This window comes from Somniosus microcephalus, chromosome 15 (assembly GCF_052327205.1).
Source record: "Somniosus microcephalus isolate GS21.2 chromosome 15, FLI_Smic_1.0, whole genome shotgun sequence".
Taxonomy (NCBI): Eukaryota; Metazoa; Chordata; class Chondrichthyes; order Squaliformes; family Somniosidae; genus Somniosus; species Somniosus microcephalus.
The window spans coordinates 105,122,154-105,145,229 of NC_141001.1; the positions used below are offsets into that span (position 1 = coordinate 105,122,154).

The 23,076-nt window shown below is 46.6% G+C and overlaps 1 protein-coding gene across 2 annotated transcripts in view; it reads right to left on the bottom strand.

Annotated features, from left to right (window-relative positions):
* Positions 1–23,076, bottom strand: part of shank2b (SH3 and multiple ankyrin repeat domains 2b) — a 1,331,733-nt gene that overhangs the window by 488,575 nt on the left and 820,082 nt on the right. For both annotated transcript variants that reach the window (XM_086008225.1, XM_086008224.1), the window contains exon 16: positions 21,979–22,054. In XM_086008225.1, coding sequence (XP_085864351.1) covers positions 21,979–22,054 — 76 coding nt within the window. The remainder of the gene's footprint in view (positions 1–21,978; positions 22,055–23,076) is intronic.

Below are 23,076 nucleotides of genomic sequence, written 5' to 3' on the forward strand. Positions count from 1 at the left end.
GCTCAATGGGGCTTTCAAGAACTATGGGGAAAAGGAATATAGCAATTTCAAAATAGGCGGTGGAAACAAACTTTGTTATCATGAATGCAGAAATGACACACCTCAATCGCTATGGGTTTACAGTGTTGGCCGTGGCTCAGTGTGTAGCACTCTTGCCTCGGAGTCAGAGGGTTGTGGGTTCAAATTCCCACTCCAGAGACTTAAGTACAAAATCTAGGCTAACACTCCCAGTGCAGTGCTGGGGGGGTGCTGCACTGCCGGAGTTGCTTTGCTGTCTTTTGGATGAGACATTAAACTGAAGCCCCTCTGCCCTCTCGGGTGGATGTAAAAGATCCCATTGCACTATTTCGAAGAAGAGCAGGGGTGTTATCCCCAGTGTCCTGAATACTTATCCCTCAACCCACATCAATAAAACAGATTATCTGGTCATTATCACATTGCTGTTTGTGGGACATTGCTGCGTGCTAATTGGCTGCCGCATTTCCTACATTACAACAGTGACTACACATCAAACATGACTGTTTGGGAGGTCGTGAAAGGCTCTATATAAATGCAAATTCTTTCTTTCAATCTTTATGGCCTTTGAGACTGTTCCAGGAAAGGCCACAGATTTGTGATTTCCATGGGGAAAAGGGCCGGAACTGCAGAATATGAATCTCAAAACCCAGCTAGGAATCCCAGAAAATGTCATAATCCCATTTAGTTACAATCAGATTTGACTTGTCCAGTAAGTATAAAGCCACGAGCCAAACTATAAATGGACAGAATTGCAGGATCCGATCTCCAACACCATAATACCAGGTAGCAAAACAGGATCCTGACTTATTCGATCACCTTAAAACAGAGGGCCTGTGCATAGGTGTTAATTAAACTTCATTTTAATCTTCATCACGCTACAGGAACATTAAGGTTAAGTTATGATTAGGGACCAATTAATTTCATCCTCTGCATGACCTGATTAGTGCTTTTCAATGAAATATTGCGCCAATTTCACACTGAATCAATTTGAATGCGCATACACTGAGATATAGTCCCTTCGGTGATTGAGACACATTTTAAACAGGAAGTTAAAACCTCAAAACATCTGAACTTATTTATCTAAATTAATTTGTGTATGTCTGACATACTGTCCAACTTAGATGTGATGCAGCCGTGTCTCAGTGGGCAGCACTCAAGACCCACTCCAGAGACTTAGAGCACAAAAAACCGAGACTGAACACTCCAGTGCTGTACTGAGGGAGTGCTGCACTGTCTGAGGTGCCATCATTCGGATGAGACGTTAAACCGAGGCCCTGTCTGCCCTTTCAGTTAGACATAAAAGATCCCACGGCACTATTTCGAAGAAGAGCAGGGGAGTTCTCCCTGGTGTCCTGGCCACTATTTATCCCTCACTCAATGTAACAAAAACAGATTATCTGATTGCTGTTTGCGGGAGCTTGCTGTGCCAAAATTGGCTGCCGTGTTTCCTACATTACAACAGTGCTACACTTCAAAAAGTACTTTATTGGCTGTAAAGCGTTTTGGGACGTCCGGTGGTCGTGAAAGGTGCTACATAAATGAAAGTCTTTCTTTCCAGATCACTCCAGACTGAATGCATCTTTAAAAAAAAAACAATTTTTGTTGGCTTTTGTGTTCATGGCAGTGGGGAATCTTGGTGTTCAAAAGTAAAACACTCAAAACACTCCAAGCTCAGTCTGAGACCCAATTCTCGGAGAATCACCCCTTGCTACTTCAGGGTGAAGTTTCTGTTTCCCAAAGCAACAATCCTTATGGCCTTAGGGTGAGAACGCCAATGATCTCAAATTGCAGGTGATGGTCTCATGTCCAGCAGAAAGTAAGTCACAACTGCCCAAACTTATTGCACTGAGGCTTATTAACACCACAGCAGGGAGGAGCTTCCAGCAGTCTGTGCTCAACCCAAACCCACTTCCTAGAGGAGAAAGTTTTAACACTCTGTCAATTCTGTCCCGCTGTCTCTCTGCACCCTTTCTAAAAATAAAGGTGCACAGAACAGTTCACTGATGCAGTCCTTCATTATATGTTCCAGCTTATGCAAAATTGGAAGTCATTTAACAGTGTTAATAAAGGTAAGAAAACTATGAAAGCAAGTGTTAGCTCTCAGTTAAGCGATGATTAGGTGTGCATTTTACTTGTATAAATACCAGGACAAACCTCAGTTACAGCCTGTGACGTACAAGTGATCACAAGTTGCCTAACTTGTTAAATCGCTTCTAATATTTTATGCCGAGAGCAGAATCTGTAATTTTTTGTCATCTACGTTTAATGGTACACCCAACTGATTTGCACATGTCCCCTAATAGAAGAATTGCTGTCACATTTCATTGTAATTGCTATGAGAATGATTGTATATTACTTAGAGAATGCGCAATAGACAATGAGAGAGCAAGGCAGGTTGTGCCTTGACTCAGGGAGAGACCATAATCCACAATATATCAAAGAGGGCAGAATCATCTTCATATCATTCACTCCACTTAACACAGAGGTCAGTGAGACTCAAGCAGAGGGCACACTACACCACAATCAAATTCAACATTCAGGTATTTCTCATCTTAGTTGGATGTTAGACTATTATCAATTATCTTAAGTACTAGAATGTGATGACTAAAGTTTCCCAGTTTGTTTCAACAAAATTAATCTTCAGTTGGTCCTGATAAAGTATTTGCTTTGCTGCAGTAACCCCTGTTGTTGTACCTGAACCTTGAACTTACAAGAAGCTGATCACTGCAGGTGAGGAGAAGGTCCCAGAAATTACGAGCCCTTGACCCCTCTTTGAGGAGGACACCCTTGCCTGAAGAAGGATCAAGGGGGTAAGGGAAGGTAAAGTTAGAGGGCTCCCCCAACATCAGAACAAGCAACATTCTGCACTTATGTCTTGTTCCCTTTTTCACTCACACACGCAATGGTAGCAGAGCAGTTATGTTGCTGGGCTAGTAATCCAGAGGCCTGGACTAATGATCCAGAGACGTGAGTTCAAATTCCACCACGGCAGCTGGGAAATTTAAATTCAGTTAAATAAATAAATCTGGAATAAAAAGTTAGTATCAGTAATGGTGACCATGAAACTATCGGATTGTCGTAAAAACCCATCCGGTTCACTAATGTCCTTCAGGGAAGGAAATCTGCCACCCTTACCCGGTCTGGCCTATACGTGACTCCAGACCCACAGCAATGCGGTTGACTCTTAACGTAGCAAGCCACTCAGTTGTACACAACCGCTACAAGAAACAATAATAAGAATAAAACCGGAGAGACCACTCGGCAACGGGCACACCCAGCCCAGTCGACCCTACAAAGTCCTCCTCACTAACATCTAGGGACTTGACCCACAGACTAGTCAAGCAACAGCTTGACATAGTCATACTGACAGAATCATACCTTTCAGCCAATGTCCCAGATTCCTCCATCACCATCCCTGGGTATGCCCTGTCCCACTGGCAAGACAGACCCAGCAAAAGTGGCGGCACAGGAATACAGTCGGGAGGGAGTGGCGCTGGGACCCCATGAAGTCTCATGGCCAAGCACGGTCAAGGAAACCTCCTGCTGACTACCACCTACCCTCAGCTGATGAATCTGTACTCTTCCATGTTGAACACCACTTGGAAGAAGCACTGACAGTAGCAAGGGCACAGAATGTACTCTGGGTGGGGGACTTCAATGTCCATCACCAAGAGTGGCTCAGTAGCACCACTACTGACTGAGCTGGCCAAGTCCTGAAGGACATAGCTGCCAGACTAGGACTGCGGCAGGTGGTGAGAGAACCAACATGAGGGAAAAACTTACTTGACCTCATCCTCACCAATCTACCTGTCGCAGATGCATCTGCCCATCACAGCATTGGTAGCAGTGACCACCGCATAGTCCTTGTGGAGACGAAATCTCGTCTTCACACTGAGGACACCCTCCATCGTGTTGTGTGGCACTACCACCATGCTAAATGGGATAGATTCAGAACAGATCTAGCAGCTCAAAACTGGGCATTCATGAGGCGCTGTGGGCTATCAGAAGCAGCAGAATTGTATTCCACAATCTGTAAACTCATGGTCCGGCATATCCCTCACTCTACCATTACCATCAAGCCAGGGGACCAACCCTGGTTCAATAAGGAGTGTAGAAGAGCATGCCAGGAGCAGCACCAGATGTATCTAAAAATGAGGTGCCACCCTGGGGAAGCTGCAACACAGGACTACATGCATGCTAAGCAGCAGAAGCAGCATGCTATAGACAGGGCTAAGCAATCCCACAACCAACGGATCAGATCAAAGCTCTGCAGACCTGGCACAGCCAGTCGTGAATGGTGGTGGACAATTAAACAGCTAATGGGAGGAGGAGGCTCCAGGAATATCCCCATCCTCAATGATGACGGAGCCCAGCACACGAGTGGAAAAGACAAGGCTGAAGCATCTGCAACCATCTTCAGCCAGAAGTGCCAAGTGGATGATCCATATCGGCCTCCTCCTGAGGTCCCCACCACCACAGGAGCCAGTCTTCAGCCAATTCGATTCACTCCACTTGATATCAAGAAACAGCTAAGCGCACTGGATACAGCAAAGGCTATGGGCCCTGACAACATCCCAGCTGTCGTGCTGAAGATTTGTGCTCCAGAACTAGCCGCGCCTCTAGCCAAGCTGTTCCAGTACAGCTACAGCACTGGCATCTACCCAACAATGTGGAAAACTGCCCAGGTATGTCCTGTCCACAAAAAGCAGGACAAATCCAATCCGGCCAATTACCACCCCATCAATCGACTCTCAATCATCAGCAAAGTGATGGAAGGTATTGTCGACAGTGCTATCAGGCGGCACTTACTCACCAAAAATCTGCTCACCGATGCTCAGTTTGGGTTCCGCCAGGACCACTCGGCACTAGACCTCATTACAGCCTCGGTTCAAACATGGATAAAAGAGCTGAATTCCAGAGGTGAGGTGAGAGTGACTGCCTTTGACATCAAGGCAGCACTTGACTGAGTGTGGCATCAAGGAGCTCTGGTTTTATGAAATGGAAATCGTAATTGACAAATTTATTAGAGTTTTTTGAGGATGTAACTAATGGGTAGATAAAAGGGAACCAGTGGATGTAGTATATTTGGATTTCCAAAAGGCATTCGATAAGGTGCCACATAAAAGGTTATTACACAAGATAAGGGTTCATGGGGTTGGGGTAATATAGCAGCATGGATAGAGGATTGGTTAATGGACAGAAAACAAAGACTAGGGATAAACAGATCTTTTTCAGGTTGGCAGGCTGTAACTAGTGGTGTGCCGCAAGGATCAGTGCTGGGGCCTCAGCTATTTACAATCTATATTAATGACCTAGATGAAGGGACCAAGTGTAATTGTATCCAAGTTTGCTGATGATACAAAGCTAGGTGGGACAGTAAGCTGTGAGGAGAACACAGAGACTGCAAAGGGATATAGATAGACTGAGTGAGTGGGCAGTAAGGTGGCAGATGGAGTATAATGTAGGGAAATGTGAGGTTATTCACTTTGGTAGGAAGAATAGAAAAACAGAGTATTTTTTAAATGGTGAGAAACCTTTAAATGTTGGTGTTCAGAGAGATTTGGGTGTCCTCGTGCAGGAAACACAGAAAGCTAGCATGCAGGTACAACAAGCAATAAAGAAGGCAAATGGCATGTTGGCCTTTATTGCAAGGGGGTTGGAGTATAAGAGTAAGGAAGTCTTGCTACAATTGTGCAGGGCCTTGGTGAGACCACACCTGGAGTACTGTGCACAGTTTTGGTCTCCTTATCTAAGGAAGGATATACTTGCCTTGGAGGCGGTGCAACGAAGGTTCACGAGATTGAGTCCTGGGCTGAGAGGGCTGTCCTATGAGGCAAGATTGTGTAGAATGGGCCGATACTCTCTGGAGTTTAGAAGAATGAGAGGTGATCTCATTGAAACATATAATATTCTGAAGGGGATTGACAAGGTAGCTGCTGAGAGGTTGTTTCCCCTGGCTGGAGAGTCTAGAACTAGGGGGCATAGTCTCAGGATAAGGGATCGGCCATTTAAGACCGAGATGAGGAGGAATTTCTTCACTCAGAGGGTTGTGAATCTTTGGAATTCTCTGCCCCAGAGGGCTGTGGATGCGGAGTCTTTGAGTATATTCAAGGCTGAGATAGATAGATTTTTGGACTCTAGGGGAATCAAGGGATATGTAGATCGGGCGGGAATGTAGAGTTGAGTTCGATGATCAGCCATGATCTTATTGAATGGCGGAGCAGGCTTGAAGGGCCGTATGGCTTACTCCTGATCCTATTTCTAATGTTCTTATGTAAAATTGAAGTCAATGGGAATCAGGGGGAAAACTCTCCACTGCCTGGAGTCATACCTAGCACAAAGGATGATGGTTGTGGTGATTGAACGTCAATCATCTCAGCCCCAGGATATCGCTGCAGGAGTTCCTCAGGGCAGTCTCCTAGGCCCAACCATCTTCAGCTGCTTCATCAATGACCTTCCCTCCATCATAAGGTCAGAAATGGGGATGTTCACTGATGATTGCACAGTGTTCAGTTCCATTCCTCAGATAATGAAGCAGTCCATGCCCGAATGCAGCAAGACCTGGATGACATTCAGGCTTGGGCTGATAAGTGGCAAGTAACATTTGCGCCACACAAGTGCCAGGCAATGACTATCTCCAACAAGTGAGAATCTAATCACCGCCCCTTGACATTCAACAGCATTACCATCGCCGAATCCTATACTATCAATATCCTGGGGGTCACCATTGACCAGGAACTTAACTGGACCAGCCACATAATACTGTGGCAACAAAAGCAGGTCAGAGGCTAGGTATTCTGCGGTGAGTGTCTCACCTCCTGGCTCCCCAAAGCTTTTCCACCATCTACAAGGCACAAGTAAGGAGTGTGATGGAATACTCTCCACTTACTCTCCATCTTGGATGAGTGCAGCTCCAACAACACTCAAGAAGCTCGCCACCATCCAGGACAAAGCAGCCCACTTGATTGGCACCCCATCCACCACCTTAAACATTCACTCTGTCCACCACCGGCGTACCGTGGCTGCAGTGTGTACCATCTACAAGATGCACTGCAGCAACGCGCCTAGGCTTCTTCGGGAGCACCTCTCAAACCCGTGACCTATACCACAAGGGCAGCAGGCGCATGGGAACACCATCACCTGCTAGTTCCCCTCCAAGTTACACACCATCCTGACTTGGAAATATATCACCGATCCTTTATCGTCGCTGGGTCAAAATCCTGGAACTCCCTCCCTAACAGCACTGTGGGAGTACCTTCACCACACGGACTGCAGCGGTTCAAGAAGGCGGCTCACCACCACCTTCTCAAGGGCAACTAGGGATGGGCAATAAATGCTGGCCTTGCCAGCGACGCCTACATCCCATAAAACAAATTTAACAAAACACAATGATGAAACATCACGCCAGCATCTGCCAATGGAAGCTGTTTGAGCATGTGCCTCAGAGCCAGAACTCTTGACATATCTCCCTCTTGTTATTGTAGACCTGGAATAACAGCCAACCAGTGTGCTAGGATGAGACAGCACCTCAGAGAACTCTGCATTCCTCTCGTCAACATATCCAAGTACCAATACAGATACATGCACCCTGGAAAATGAGCTAGAGGAGGCAGTCACAACGGATAGTTGAGGGGGAGCAAGTAGTGGGACCAAGGAAGAGCGGGAATTACTGTCTGGATGGCCACATGGATGCTATCCATGACCCTGCACCTCGGGAAATGTAGCAATCCAGTCAAATTAACGGCTGTATCATTTTCCTCTTACTGTTCACTGCAAAAGGAGATGGAAGTGCTGGACTTGCTCCTAACATTGCATCAATCACTTGTTTGATACATCTATGACAAGCACATTGATTAATAAGTGTTCTGGACTTATCGACATTTTACATGCAGATAGCACCCTCTGGTGGTGGTTATTGTGTTAGCAGTGTTTGTATGCAGCAGAGGTCAGTTGACCTTTCTTCCTGTTTGACCCAGGAAGGAGTTTTCTCAGAAAGAACCTGACTTGAGTAATGGAGAATTCCATGAGGGATTCGCAATCCAGTGTAATCTGATCTCATATGTTAGGCCATACGCAATATCTGTGAGTATCTTTGTTTGTTAACATGATAGCAACTTTGTCAGTGTAGTATTTGACAATACATATGTTTATAAGAAGTAATAGTTGGTATTTACAGAAGTCTAGCTCAAATGTTAGTTAGTTATACAATTAGTCTATTCTACTGTTGTAAGTATGTTTATATCTTATGTAATATCTAATGTATAGTACTCAGTTTTATGTACAAAACATACTTTGTCTTTGTTTACAGTTTCACAAATTTGTTCAAATAAAGCTTCAAAACAGCAAATTGGCTTCGAGGAATTATTTGAATAAGTGTTTAACTTGCTGGATAACTAGATAGGAGCATGTCTAGCGAGGCCAGTACAGTGAAAAGATAGCAATACGGCTAGCTGTGAAGAGTGGTGCAGCAGGAACTCAGAGTAAGCCTTAACCTTGTACACCACACCTACCTCACATCAATATGTCAGAAGATAATAACGAAAATGCTTTGCAGCAAGGAGAAGACCTTAAACAGGCAGACGAAACTGTAGAATGTGACAATCGGTCTATAAGCTCCGGTTACTACAGATCGCAAGCTGGTTCACGGTCATCAGGTGGTTTTAGAGTAAGCATGGCCATCGCCAAAGCACGGGCTAAGCTAGTAGCAGCTCAAGCCAGAGCTGCGCATGCGGACAGTGAAATAGAAATAAAAGTAAGACAGGCCCGACTCCAAGCTGAACTCCAAGCTGACCAGGCCCGTCTCCAAGCTGAACTCCAAGCTGACCAGGCCCGTTCACCAAGCTGACCAGGCCTGTCTCCAAGCTGAACTCCAAGCTGACCAGGCCCGTCACCAAGCTGACCAGGCCCGACTCCAAGCTGAATGCCAAGCTGAACAGGCCCGTCACCAGATTGAACGCCAGGCTGAACAGGCCCATCTCCAAGCCACATTAGACGCTCTGCAGCAACAAAAAGAGATCGATGCTGCATTGCTGAGACAGAGACAGCTTACAAACCTTTAATTCCCGTTTCGCGACAGAGTCGACGACAGCACACCATAGATTACGAGCGACCATGCCGACATACAGTTTACGAGAGAGAGGGATGAAGGCCCGCACATCTCTACAGACGCAAGCACTTCATATAACATGCCCCAAGTTGCCAACCAAGGTCAAAGCAGACGGCGTGCCTCAAGCCGCAGAGTCTCCCCCAGCAGGACGGAAGACACGGTGCAGAGGAATAGAACGCTGAATAGAGAAAGTCAGCAGCAAACCCCCTCTCGTTTCCTTGAGACCCCCAACAAAGCCCCTATTCAGGGCAACCCTGGCACAGGTCCCAGCACCTACGACCTTGCCAAATACCTTGCACGCAGCCAGCTGGTGACTACAGGGTTAACCAAGTTTGATGACAGGCCGGAGAATTATCGGGCTTGGAAGTCCTGCTTCCACGATGCCATATTGGGCTTAGACCTGTCGGCAGGAGAAGAGCTCGGCCTTCTTATCAAATGGCTCGGCCCAGAGTCCGCCGGACAGGCACGCAGGATAAAAGTGGTCAATGTGGGACAACCGCCAGCAGGGTTGAAGATGGCTTGGGCAAAGCTGGAAGAAAGTTACGGCTCGCCTGAAGCCATTGAAAGGGCTCTTTTTGACAGGTTGGAGAACTTTCCGAAGTTGGCGAATAAGGAACCCCAGAAGCTCCGCGACCTTGGAGATCTGCTGTCGGAACTCGAAGCCGCAAAGCAGGACAGCTACCTACCCGGTCTATCGTACTTAGACACTTCCAGAGGGGTAAGTCCCATCATTGAGAAGCTCCCATTTAACCTGCAGGAGAAGTGTATAACGTTTGGATCCAAAGTTCAAGCTAAAGCACAAGGTGGCCTTCCCACCATTCTCTGCGTTTGCCGAATTCATCCGTAAAGAAGCCAAAGCCAGGAATGACCCCAGCTTCAACCTCTTCTCCTCCCACCCAGCACCTGCCAGAAGAGACAAGTTCGACAGACATGGAAAGACACCAATATCTGTCCACAAAATGCAAGTGTCTTCAACTGAGAACACAAAGGATCAGAAGAAACCTGAGGATATGAGCAAACAATGCCCTATCCACAACAAGCCCCATCCATTAAAGAAGTGCAGAGGCTTCAGGGAGATGTCCCTGGAAGACCGGAAACAATATCTCAACGAGAACTCTATATGTTTCAAGTGCTGCTCTTCCACGAGCCATCTCGCCAAGAACTGCAAGGTAGATGCAAAATGCATAGAATGTGAAAGTGATCGGCACATTTCAGCACTCCACCCAGGTCCAGCTCCTTGGAAGTCAGAGTCGCCTCCTCCCACCTCAGAGCACGGCGGGGAGAGAGAGGGAGCTGCCGGTCCGGTGATTACATCCAAGTGCACTGAGGTGTGTGGAGAAGGAGTGAGTGCAAGAGCATGCTCCAAGATATGCCTCGTTAATGTGTACCCTGTAGGACGTTGCCAGGAATCTGAAACGATGTATGCCATACTAGACGAACAAAGCAATCGTTCTCTAGCAAGATCCGAGTTCTTCAACATCTTCAAGGTCAAAGGAAGTCCGTCGCCTTACACGCTGAAGACGTGTGCTGGACTTTCAGAGACAGCCGGCAGGAGGGCCTGCGGTTATGTTGTTGAGTCAGCCGACGGGAAGATTAGCCTTCCCCTTCCTACACTCATCGAATGTAATCAAGTCCCCGACAACCGTTCTGAGATTCCTGCTCCGAATGCAGCTCATCATCACTGTCATCTGCGACGCATTGCAGACGAGATCCCACCTCTTGATCCAGATGCAGGCATACTTCTGATGTTGGGAAGGGACATCCTGAGGGTACATAAGATAAGGAAACAGATCAACGGTCCACATGACGCCCCTTTCGCCCAAAGGCTAGACCTCGGCTGGGTCGTTGTTGGAGACGTGTGCCTCAAGGGCGCTCACAAGCCATCTCAGGTGAGCACACTCAAGACTTCCATCTTGGAGAATGGTCGTCCAAGCTACCTTACCCCATGCAGTAGTCAGATCCGAGTGACAGAGAAGTTCAGTCATACGGCTCAGCCTCAGAAAGCCCCAGCGCTGATCTCCGCAGACAGCACACAGATGATGCTCACTGGAGAGAACCCGGGTCAGTCAGTCTTCTGTCGCACCACCAATGACCATAAACTTGCTCCATCGATCGACGACATGAGATTCCTCCAGATTATGGACAATGAGGTCTCTTGTGACAGCTCTAACAGCTGGGTTGCACCCTTACCCTTCCAGAACCCCAGACGACGGCTGCCGAACAACAGGGAGTATGCCTATAATCGTCTTAACTCACTCTGTCGCACACTAGAGAAGAAGCCAAAGATGAAAGCACACTTCATAGAATTTGTCAAGAAAATGCTTGTCAACGATCATGTAGAGAAAGCTCCTCCACTCCAGGAAGGCCAAGAGTGTTGGTAACTCCCTTCCTTCGGAGTCTATCACCCCAAAAAGCCGGAACAGATCCGCGTGGTGTTTGACTCCAGTGCACCATATCAGGGAGTCTCTCTCAACGACGTACTCCTCACAGGGCCCGATCTCAACAACAGCCTCTTGGGGGTACTCATGAGATTCAGGAAAGAGCCCGTCGCCATCACTGCCGATATCCAGCACATGTTTCATTGCTTTGTGGTGAGAGAAGACCACAGAGACTTCCTCCGCTTCCTGTGGTATCGGGACAACGACCCCAACAGAGACATTGTGGACTACAGAATGCGTGTCCATGTCTTCAGGATAGCCCGTCCCCTGCTGTCGCCATATACAGACTGAGGAGGGCTGCCAAGGAAGAAGACGACGACTTTGGCAGCGATGTGAGAGAGTTCATCGAACGAGAGTTCGATGTCGACAACGCACTGAAGTCATTCCCGACCGAAGCAGAGGCCATCAGTACCCTCGGACGAGCTCAGGAACTACTTGCACTATCCATAAGAACATAAGAAATAGGAGCAGGAGTAGGCCAATCGGCCCCTCGAGCCTGCTCCGCCATTCAATAAGATCACAGAAATCACAGAAACCCCACAGTGCAGATAGAGGCCATTTCGGCCCATCGAGCCTGCACCGACACATATCCCACCCTATCCCCGTAACCCCACATATTTAATCCCCCTAACACTAAGGGTCAATTTATCATAGCCAATCAACCTAATCCGCACATCTTTGGACTGTGGGAGGAAACCGGAGCACCCGGAGGAAACCCACGCAAACACGGGGAGAATGTGCAAACTCCACACAGACATGGCTGATCTGATCCTAACCGCCAATCTACTATCACAGAACCATCTCCTGAATCTAACAGAATTAGACACACGAAATAGGAGCAGGATCAGGCTACACGGCCCCTGGGCCCGCTCCGCTACCCACAGGGCCATGACCGATCCGGACCTAGACTCATGTCCAAATTCCTGCCCGCTCCCCATAACCCTTAATTCCCTTTACTTCTAGGAAACTGTCTATTTCTGTTTTAAATTTATGTAATGATGTAGCTTCTACAGCTTTTTGGGGCAGCATATTCCATGGACCTACCACCCTCTGAGTGAAGTAGTTCCTCCTCATCTCAGTTTTGAAAGAGCAGCCCCTTATTCTAAGACTATGCCCCCTAGTTCTAGTTTCACCCATCATCGGGAACATCCTCCCCGCATCCACCCGATCCAACCCCTTCACAATCTTATATGTTTCAATAAGATCGCCTCTCATTCTTCTGAACTCCAATGAGTAGAGTCCCAATCTACTCAACCTCTCCTCATATGTCCATTCCCTCATCCCCGTGATTAACCGAGTGAACCTTCTTTGTACTGACTCGAGAGCAAGTATGTCCTTTCTTAAGTATGGACACCAAAACTGTACGCAGTATTCCAGGTGCGGCCTCACCAATACCTTGTACAACTGAAGCAATACCTCCCTATTTTTATATTCTATCCCCCTAGCAATGAAAGCCAACATTCCATTGGCCTTCTTAATCACTTGCTGCACCTGCATACTAACCTTTTGAGTTTCGTGCACCAGGACCCCCAGATCCCTTTGTACTTCAGTACTTTCCAGTTTCTTGCCATTAAGATAATAACTTGCTCTACGATTTTTCCTGCCAAAGTGCATAACCTCACACTTTCCAGTATTGTATTCCATCTGCCAAATCTCTGCCCACTTACTTAGCCTGTCTATGTCCCCTTGCAGGTTTTTTATGTCCTCCTCACTCACTACTTTCCCTCCCTCAGGCTGCACAAGATAGCCTCTAACAGACCAGCAGTGGTGGAGGCATTCCCCCCTGAAGATCGTGCTAAGGACGTCAAGGATCTAGACCTCTTCACTGATGACCTCCCCCTACAGCGTAGCCTAGGAGTGTCTTGGAACATAGCAACAGACACGTTCACATTCCAAGTCTTAGATGCCAAGAAATCCTTCACACGTAGAGGAGTGCTCTCTACAGTCAACAGCCTATACGACCCTCTCGGCTTCTTAGCCCCTGTCACCATACAAGGCAGGCTGCTCCTCAGGGAACTCTCCACATGCGCTGAAGAGTGGGATTCACCTCTCCCTGAAGAGATGCAAGCACAGTGGGACAGATGGAGAGACTCACTCCAAGACTTACAGGAGATCCGAATACCTCGCTGCTATACGTCTTTCTCTCCCTTAAACGCCCAATCCAAAGAGCTTTGTGTCTTTGCAGACGAATCCGCTAAGGCCATTGCAAGTGTGGCTTATCTGAAGGTCACCACTCAAGATGGACAAAGCAAAATCGGCTTCGTCTTTGGTAAGGCCAAGTTGGCACCCCAGCCAGACCTCACCATACCCAGATTGGAACTGTGCGCAGCAGTATTAGCAATTGAGATTGCAGAGTTCATAGAAGAGGAGATTGATCTGAAGTTCGACAGCATCACATATTATATAGACAGCAAAGTGGTGCTAGGATACATCCATAACCAAAGTAGACGGTTCTACGCATACGTGAACAACAGGGTCCAACGTATTCGACAGACCACATCCCCCGACCAGTGGAGGTACGTCCCTACAGACCTGAACCCAGCTGACCACGGGTCTAGATCTGTAACAGCATCCCTACTCAGCAGCACGACTTGGCTGTCAGGACCTGCTTTTCTTCAGGATCCGTCCCCACACTTCTCCGAAATCAATGAGTCATTCGACCTCCTCAACCCTGTTTCTGACTCCGAGATACGCCCACAAGTCACAGCGAACGTTACTCAAATCTCTAAGGATCTGATGAGCACCAAACGCTTCGAGCGTTTCTCCAAATGGAACACTCAAAGATGGTAGCACGCCTAACCCACATAGCTCATACCTTCTCCCAGCCTACACAAGGGAGTAGCTGTCATGGGTGGCACATCTGTCGTAAGAGTCCCTCTGAAGAGGAGCTCGAGAGAGCCACAATCCTTGTGATAAAGTGTCCAACACGAGTGTTACTCAGAAGAGTTAAAGTGCACAGCAGCAGAACGCAACCTACCCCCTCACAGCAGTCTACGGAAGCTGCATCCTATCGTCGACACCGACGGACTTCTCAGAGTTGGGGGATGCATATCGCAGTCTCAACTAGGAACGAATGCAACCAACCCCATCCTCATTCCAGGTCGTCATCACCTGGCCACTCTGCTTGTGCGTCATCATCATGAGGCTGTGAAGCACCAGGGCAGACATTTCACCGAAGGTGCCATCAGAGCAGACAGCCTCTGGTTGGTTGGAGCTAAGAGATGTATCAGCGGCACGCTTTTCAAATGTGTCACCTGCATGAAACTCCGTGGGAAGACGGAGCACCAACAGATGGCAGATCTGCCAGCCAAGTGGCTACAAGAGCACCACCTTTCATCTACGTAGGCGTAGACGTCTTCAGACCATGGGACGTAGTTTCACGCCGCACCAGAGGAGGACACGCCAATAGCAAAAGGTGGGCGGTGATGTTCTCATGTATGTCCACAAGAGCTGTACACATCGAAGTCATAGAAACAATGAGCGCCTCCAGCTTCATAAACGCTGAGAAGGTTTTTCTCAATTAGAGGCCCGGCAAAGCAAATACGCTCAGATTGCGGCACAAACTTTGTTGGCGCTTGCAGAGAGCTGAAGATGGATGGATCTAGTTCCAGCTCAGAGAGTGTGGAGAAGTATCTCCAAGAGCAGAAATGTACCTGGGTATTCAACCCACCTCACTCATCCCACATGGGTGGCGCATGGGAGCGCATGATCGGCATTGCCCGCCGCTTCCTCGACTGCATGCTTCTCCAAGGTAGATCGTCGTGCCTCACACATGAAGTCTTGACCACACTGATGAATGCAAGGCCCCTCATTCCTGTATCTTCAGACCCGGAATCGCCCCTCATCCTCACTCCGGCCATGCTTTTGACCCAGAAGACAGGTGTTCCGCCTTGTCCTCCAGGAGAGTTTGGGGAAAGAGAACTCTTCAAGGAAGAATGGAAACAGGTCCAGAGTCTGGCAGATACGTTTTGGGGCAGGTGGCGACGGGAGTACCTCAACACACTACAGAGCCGACGCAAGTGGCAGGACAAGAGGCCAGATCTCAAAGAAGGAGATGTTGTCTTGATGAGGGACAATCGGGTAAGAAGGAATGAGTGGCCTATGGCTATCATCGTGACGTCCCATCCCAGCCAAGACGGGAGGGTGAGAAAGGTGGACTTGAGAGTCACCAAAGAAGGAATAGCAAAGGTCTTCTCTCGGCCTGTCTCTGAGGTGGTTCTTCTTTTGTCGCCAGAGGACTCCAGTGACAAGTAGAGTTCGGACTATGTGGAGTCGTTAATGACCCCAGACGGGGAGTGTTCTGGACTTATGGACATTTTACATGCAGATAGCACCCTCTGGTGGTGGTTATTGTGTTAGCAGTGTTTGTATGCAGCAGAGGTCAGTTGACCTTTCTTCCTGTTTGACCCAGGAAGGAGTTTTCTCAGAAAGAACCTGACTTGAGTAATGGAGAATTCCATGAGGGATTCGCAATCCAGTGTAATCTGATCTCATATGTTAGGCCATGCGCAATATCTGTGAGTATCTTTGTTTGTTAACATGACAACAACTTTGTCAGTGTAGTATTTGACAATACATAAGTAATAGTTGGTATTTACAGAAGTCTAGCTCAAATGTTAGTTAGTTATACAATTAGTCTATTCTACTGTTGTAAATATGTTTATATCTTATGTAATATCTAATGTATAGTACTCAGTTTTATGTACAAAACATACTTTGTCTTTGTTTACAGTTTCACAAATTTGTTCAAGTAAAGCTTCAAAACAGCAAATCGGCTTCGAGGAATTATTTGAATAAGTGTTTAACTTGCTGGATAACTAGATAGGAACACGTCTAGCGAGGCCAGTACAATAAGAAAGAACTTGTATTTATATAGTGGTTCTGAAGACCTCAGGATATCCCAAATTGCTTTATAACCAATGAAGTATTTTTGCAATGTAGTCACTGTTGTGATGTAGGGAAATGAAACAGATAATTTGTACACATATAGGATAGGCTGGATGGACCAGTAGATCTTTTCCTGTCTGTCATTTTCCTATGTTCGTATGTACAGCAAGGCCCCACAAACAGCAATTATAAATGACCAGGTGATCTGTTTTATGATATTTGTTGAAGGATAAATATTGGCAAGGTCACTGGCAGAACTCCTCCGCTATTCTTTGAAGAATGTCATGGGACCTTTTACGTCCACCTGAGAAGGCAGATCGGGGTCTCTGTTTAATGTCTTACCTGAAAGACAGTGCATCACTCCCTCAGTACTGCAATGAGGTGTCAGCCTAGATGATGTGCTCAAGTCTGGGGGGTTGAAGCCCACAATCTGCTGATTCAGAGGTGAGACTGAGACCACTGAGTCAAGGTTGGCTCCTGCCTCAAGATGATCCCTATGCTAGTCTGAAAGCAGCTGGAAGCACTAAAGTTGAGAGAGAGCAGAGCCTTGGCTGCCACAGTCAATGATGTCTCTATGGTGGAAGCTGGCAGATCTCCTTGTAGCAGATGGCTGGAGCTCTGTTACTTCCCTGCTGAACCAAAGCCCATGGAAGCTGTTCCTCTCATCAATGCCACTTTGCAGTGCTTGGGCCTGTAGATACAATTCACTTTCTTCATGCTCTTGCTTGAAATCCTGTGATCATCTGCTTTGAAAGGAATGCCCATATCTTACGACAGTATGGCAGATTAAAAAACAAAGCAGGTAGATAAAAAAAATCCTTCACGAGAATACTTTTTGACAGGTGATAATATTGACAGTGTTTAATTTGCGCTTTAATTGGGTGGACTGGGCAGGAATTGGACGATAAACTAGGAAAATCAGGAGCTGTATTATAATGGCCTTATTTTCATTGCATTTCACCATCCAATGATGCTGTCACACATTCTGTGGGCGAGCCTGTGCCGGCTAGATGTCAGCCTTCGTTCAGTGGATAGCACTCTCGCCTCTGAGTCAGAAGGTTGTGGGCTCAAGCCCCTCTGCTTGAGCACAAAGTCTAGGCTGACACTCCAGTGCAGTCCTGAGGGAGCGCTGCACAATCTGAGGTGCCGTCATGAGGCCCAGTCTGCTCTCTCAAGTGGGCGTTAAAAGGTCCCACGATACTATTCAAAGATCATCTCCCTGGTGTCCTGGCCAATAATTATCTCTCAACCAACTTCACTAAAACAGATTTACCTGATCATTATCACATTGCGCACCGCAAGCTCCCACAAACAGCAAATTGGCTGCCGCGTTTCCTACATTACATCAGTGACTAAACTTCAGAAGTACTTCATTGGCTGTAAAGCGCTTTGGGACACCCTGATGTCGTGAAAGGTGCTATAAAATGCAAGTGTTTCTTTTTTTCTTTTAGATACCGGGGATGAGAAGTACGCAAATCAGGCAGTGAGATGGCGAGTTCAGGAGCTGACTATTTTCCGGCCCTCCTTGCCTTGTTGGCTGCTGGAATTTTTAACCTCACATATTTTTTTTATTTGGCAACTACCACTTGACTCTTCATTTCCCAGCCTGATTTTTTAAAAAGTGTAGACTTCTATTTTTTTAAATGAGTATTGCAAGTACCTGTATTACAATACTTGTGGAATTAGGAAGTAATTTTCACTTGCACCCACAAGACAAAATAGTTTTTGCCACTAAGTTATGGCCAGTGTCCTTGTGCAAATGAAAATTATTGGACACATCGACACGTACATACAGTACTGCACTTAAAAAATGTCATCAGGGCAGCTGTGCACATAGTTCGGAGGTAAAACTTCCTTCTCCAAACCATAACAGCAGGACTGCTCTGAGTTAGGTCATCTCAGTTAGGCAGTGGTAGAAACACTAACACTGGGCCCAGTGCACCTGGGTTAGACAACTGGTCAGAGTTCCCAATCCTGATCATTACACTGGACATTGAGGAGAAAGGTCAGGCTTTGGGTGTGACGTCCTCTGCAGTTAGGTGGCCTGTTGGCACTCATTGTCAAGTAGAAGGATTGCTTAAGCTAATCCCATTCTAGGGTCCTAGTAAAGCATACAAGGCACAGACATTCTGGTATAACTAGGGCATTCTGGGGTAACCGGGCATGGGTAATGTGCATCTTTGTAACAGCTTGAGCCAGAGGTTGCAAAAATTGAAGAACAAACATTGATTCATTAGTTATGGGTTGAGTAGGTGACCCTTAATGCAACTTTGAGAGAGAGTTCTTGTCAAAGTATGTCTCCGGATGGCTCCTGCTGATAGCCTCAACATTGGAAAGTTACCAGTGATGCATTAAATACAGACTGTAAACCTATTCTGTACTGTAATCTTGGACAGGTTGCCCAGCTCTATCCCATAAAATGAACCCACTGCCAATGCATCAATCCTTTCCTGTTTAATGTATCATAGAATCACAGAATAATACAGCACAGGAGACGGCCATTTGGCCCATCGAGTCTGCGCCGGCTCTTTCGAAGAGCAATCCAGTTAGTCCCACTCCCCCGCTTCTGGTTCGTTTGTCAATCCCCTTCAATCTGTGCCCTCTGGTTACCGACCCTTCAGCCACTGGAAACCGTTTCTCTTCATTTACTCTATCTAAACCCTTCATGATTTTAAACACCTCTATCAAATCTCCTCTTAGCCTTCTCTGCTCCAAGGAGAACAACCCCAGCTTCCCTAGTCTATCCACGTAACTGTAATCCCTCATCCCTGGAACCATGCTAGTAAATCTTTTCTGTATCCTCTCCAAAGCCTTCATGTTCTTCCTAAAGTGTAGACACAATACTCCAGCTGGGGCCGAACTAGTGTTTTATAAAGGTTCAGCATAATTTCCTGGCTTTTGCACTCTATGCCTCTATTTATCAAGCCCAAGATCCCATATGCTTTGGAACATATGAAATAGGAGTAGGCCATTTGGCCCTTCGAGTCTGCCCCGCCATTCAATAAGATCATGGCTGATCTGATCTTGGCCTCAACTCCACTTTCCCGCCCGCTCCCCATAACCCTCGACTCCCCTGTAGCTAAAATATCTGTCTATCTCCGCCTTGAACATATTCAATGACTCCGCCTCCACAGCTCTCTGGGGCAGAGAATTCCAAAGATTCACGACCCTCTGAGAGAAGAAATTCTTCCTCATCTCCGTTTTAAATGGGCGACCCCTTATCCTGAAACTATGCCCCCTAGTTTACTAACTGCTTTGTTAACCTGTCCTGCCACCTTTAAGGATTTGTGCACAAGCACTCCCGGGTCTCTCTCTTCCTGTATCCTCTTGAAAATTGTACAATTTGGTATGTATGGTCTCTCCTCATTCTTCCGACCAAAATGGATCACCTCATACTTCTCTGTGTTGAATTGCGTCTGCCATGTGTCCGTCCATTCCACCAGTCTGTCCATGTTTTCTTGAAGTCCAGTACTATCTTCCTCACTGTTTACTACACATCCAAGTTTCGTGTCATCTGCAAATTTTGAAATTGTGCCCTGTTCCCCTAAGTGCAAGTCAGTAATGTACATCAAAAACAGCAGTGGTCCTCGTACTGAACCTTGGGGAAATCCACTGTATACCTCCCGCCAGTCCGAAAAACAGCCATTCACCACAACTCTGTTTTCTATCCTTCAGCCAGTTTTGTATTCATGCTCTGACTGCCCCTTTTATCCCATGGGCTTCAATTTTGCTAACAGGCCTGATATGTGGTACCTTATCAAACGCTTCATGAATGTCCATGTACACAACATCGTGCGCTGCCCTCATCCACTCTCTCTGTTACCTCATCAAAAAACTCAATCAAATTAGTCAAACATGATTTGCCCTTAACAATTCCATGCGGGCTCTCCTTTATTAGTCCATGCTTGTCCAGGTGGCTGTTAATTTTCTCCCGGATTATTGTTTCTAAAAGCTTCTGTATCATCGACGTTAAACTGACTGGCCTGTAATTGCCAGGTTTATTCCTCTCCACTTTTTTGAACAAGGGTGTAACATTTGCAATCCTCCAGTCCTTTGGCACCACCCCTGTATCTAAGGAGGATTGGAAGATTTTGACCAGCACAACCTAGGATGCATCCCATCCGGACCGGGTGACTTATCCACTTTAATTGCCGACAGCCTTTCTCTAGTACCTCCTCTTTATCTATTGTTATCTCATCCAGTATCCCAGAAACCTCCTCGTTTATCATAGCTTTGGCAAAGTCCTTTTCCTTGGTAAACACCGATGCAAAGTACTCATTTACTACCTCAGCCTTGCCTTCCGCCTCCACCAATAGTTCTCCATTTTGGTCCCTAATCGACCCACCACTCCTCTGACAACCTTTTTACTGTTAATATGCCTATAGAAGAACTTTGGATTACCGTTAATGTTAGAGTTAGCTTTGCAAAACAAAAAAAACCCACTTATAGCCAGGACATGTTAGACTTGGTTAGGTACGTAACACAGAACGAGCATGGATTTGTATGTCATAAGATTTCCAGTAGAGGGGTATATTATTGCCGATTGTTGAATCATTTTAAGGCTAGAAATTAATGTTAGTGCTATTAGTTATTTTAACAGAGACAATAACCCATTTAAACTAAATATGTTAATCCCCGTGTTAAAACAGTGGAACTGAAGAACGTCCTACAATCATGTACGTTCTGTACAGGCTGCAGGGCCTGATGTCAGCAGAGAGACCTTCAATCCCATTCTCTGCTGACATCACTCTTTAGCCAATCATGCTTAGCATTTCTGTACAATGGCAGAATACATTCAGACAACTGTTGCACTTTTGACCACGCACAAAATATGGCTATGAAGATTGCAAAATGCTCAGAATGTGATGCACATAAAATGTCAGTCACTGTACTCTGCTCAAAACATCTTAAGCTGGGAATAACTGTTGCTGCTATTGCCGGTTGAATGCTAACTGCATTTGTGCGACATTCCTTTGACTGCTATTGTGACACGGGCATTAGCCAGTTTTATTTGGGGTGAAAATTCGTCTTCGGCGGGGGTGCGAAGTGGGCGGTGTCGCACGGGCTGCACGTTCTACCACCCGCCCGAGATTCAGCTCTACTGAGGTTAACCAAACTGAATATCGGGCGGGGTGTATAGCGGGCGGTCAATGCCATACCGCCCCCGTCGTGGTACAGGCGTAGACTCATTTCACCCCCTTAATCGCCTGCCAAAAGAGTGGGCAATGGAAGGTCACACAAACGTTATGCATTGGCCTGCTGATATTGTCACCAAAAGTTTCCAGGCTGTGGCGAAGAAGCTTGTTTGGTCAAAGTCCAAAGTTTAACCATCAAAATTTGGTGTAAAGATGTGTCCTGAATCTTTTGACAACTTCAAAACACACTTGTGACCATTTCTTTGGGTCGCCCTCTGTATTCAGACTCTGACTGGACCATATGGGGAAGAAAATTACTGTGCGTACAGTGGAGAGAACAAGACTTGATTGCTAAAAACAAGACAAGTGTCCAGGAATAATGTGCAGGTCCTACCTCGCGGCATCAAAACTGTCATAGGATCCGACCGTATAGTGCCTAAATAATTTCTTTGCTCTGTCTGTACGTGTTTCTGTGGAGAGGCAAGAAAGGAAAGTTAAGGTCATTCAAAAGAACGTACTCGTTTACAAAGTAAAGTCGCTGAGCCACTCGGCTCAGAAGAGGGGACTTTTTTTTTGCTCACATCACTGCAGCACACAGTTTCTGCTGCGTTTCGAAGAGCTGGCACTCTTTCGAAGAGCCGGCACAGGCACGATGGGCCGAATGGTCTCCCTCTGTGCTGCATCACTCTATGATTCTACGGGTCATCACATTTTTATGCCCGCGGAGAAACCGTGAGACATGTGCGCCACTGCCTTAAGAGTAATGTGGAACTTCTTAGCTTTTAATCAGCGCCTGTGAAACATAAATTTCAGTCAGAATTTTTACTGCATCTGGACTGCGAGTCGTCAGGTTGCAGAAAACTATTTTTTTTAAAACCACACCTTCAGTTTTACTGTCACTCAACAACAATAATTTACATTTACACAGCGCCTTTGATGTAGCAAAACATTCCAAGGCGCTTCACAGGAGCGTTATCCATCAAAGTTTGACACCGAGCCACACGAGGACAGGTGATCAAAAGCTTAAAGGAGGAGAGAGAGGTAGAGAGGCGGAGAGGTTTTGGGAGGGAATTCCAGAGCTTAGAGGCCCAGGCCGCCAATGGTGGGGCGAAGGAAATCGGGGATGCGCAGGAGGCCAGAACTGGAGGAGCGCAGAGATTTCGGAGGTTTGTAGGGCTGGAGAAGGTGGGATTTCTCCTCTTCAGAGAGGTTTAAGAAGAGGTTACAACTTTACTGTCGTCAAAACCCAATCTTTCATTTTTAATTTGCAGACCTCAGGTTCCTTCCCTAATGTCTCATGGCTTGCATGAATCGCCTCAACTTTTAATGGAGGGACACTTGAAGCAATACGTGAACAACTGTACACCTGCTGGTTATGAGCTGGGGTCTGTAACATCGCAGTGAGGGAGGGAAGAATTCTAAGTTTATTAATATTACCAACAGTTCAGCTATTAAAGTATCTTTTATAACCTATTTTATTAACCAGAAAAAG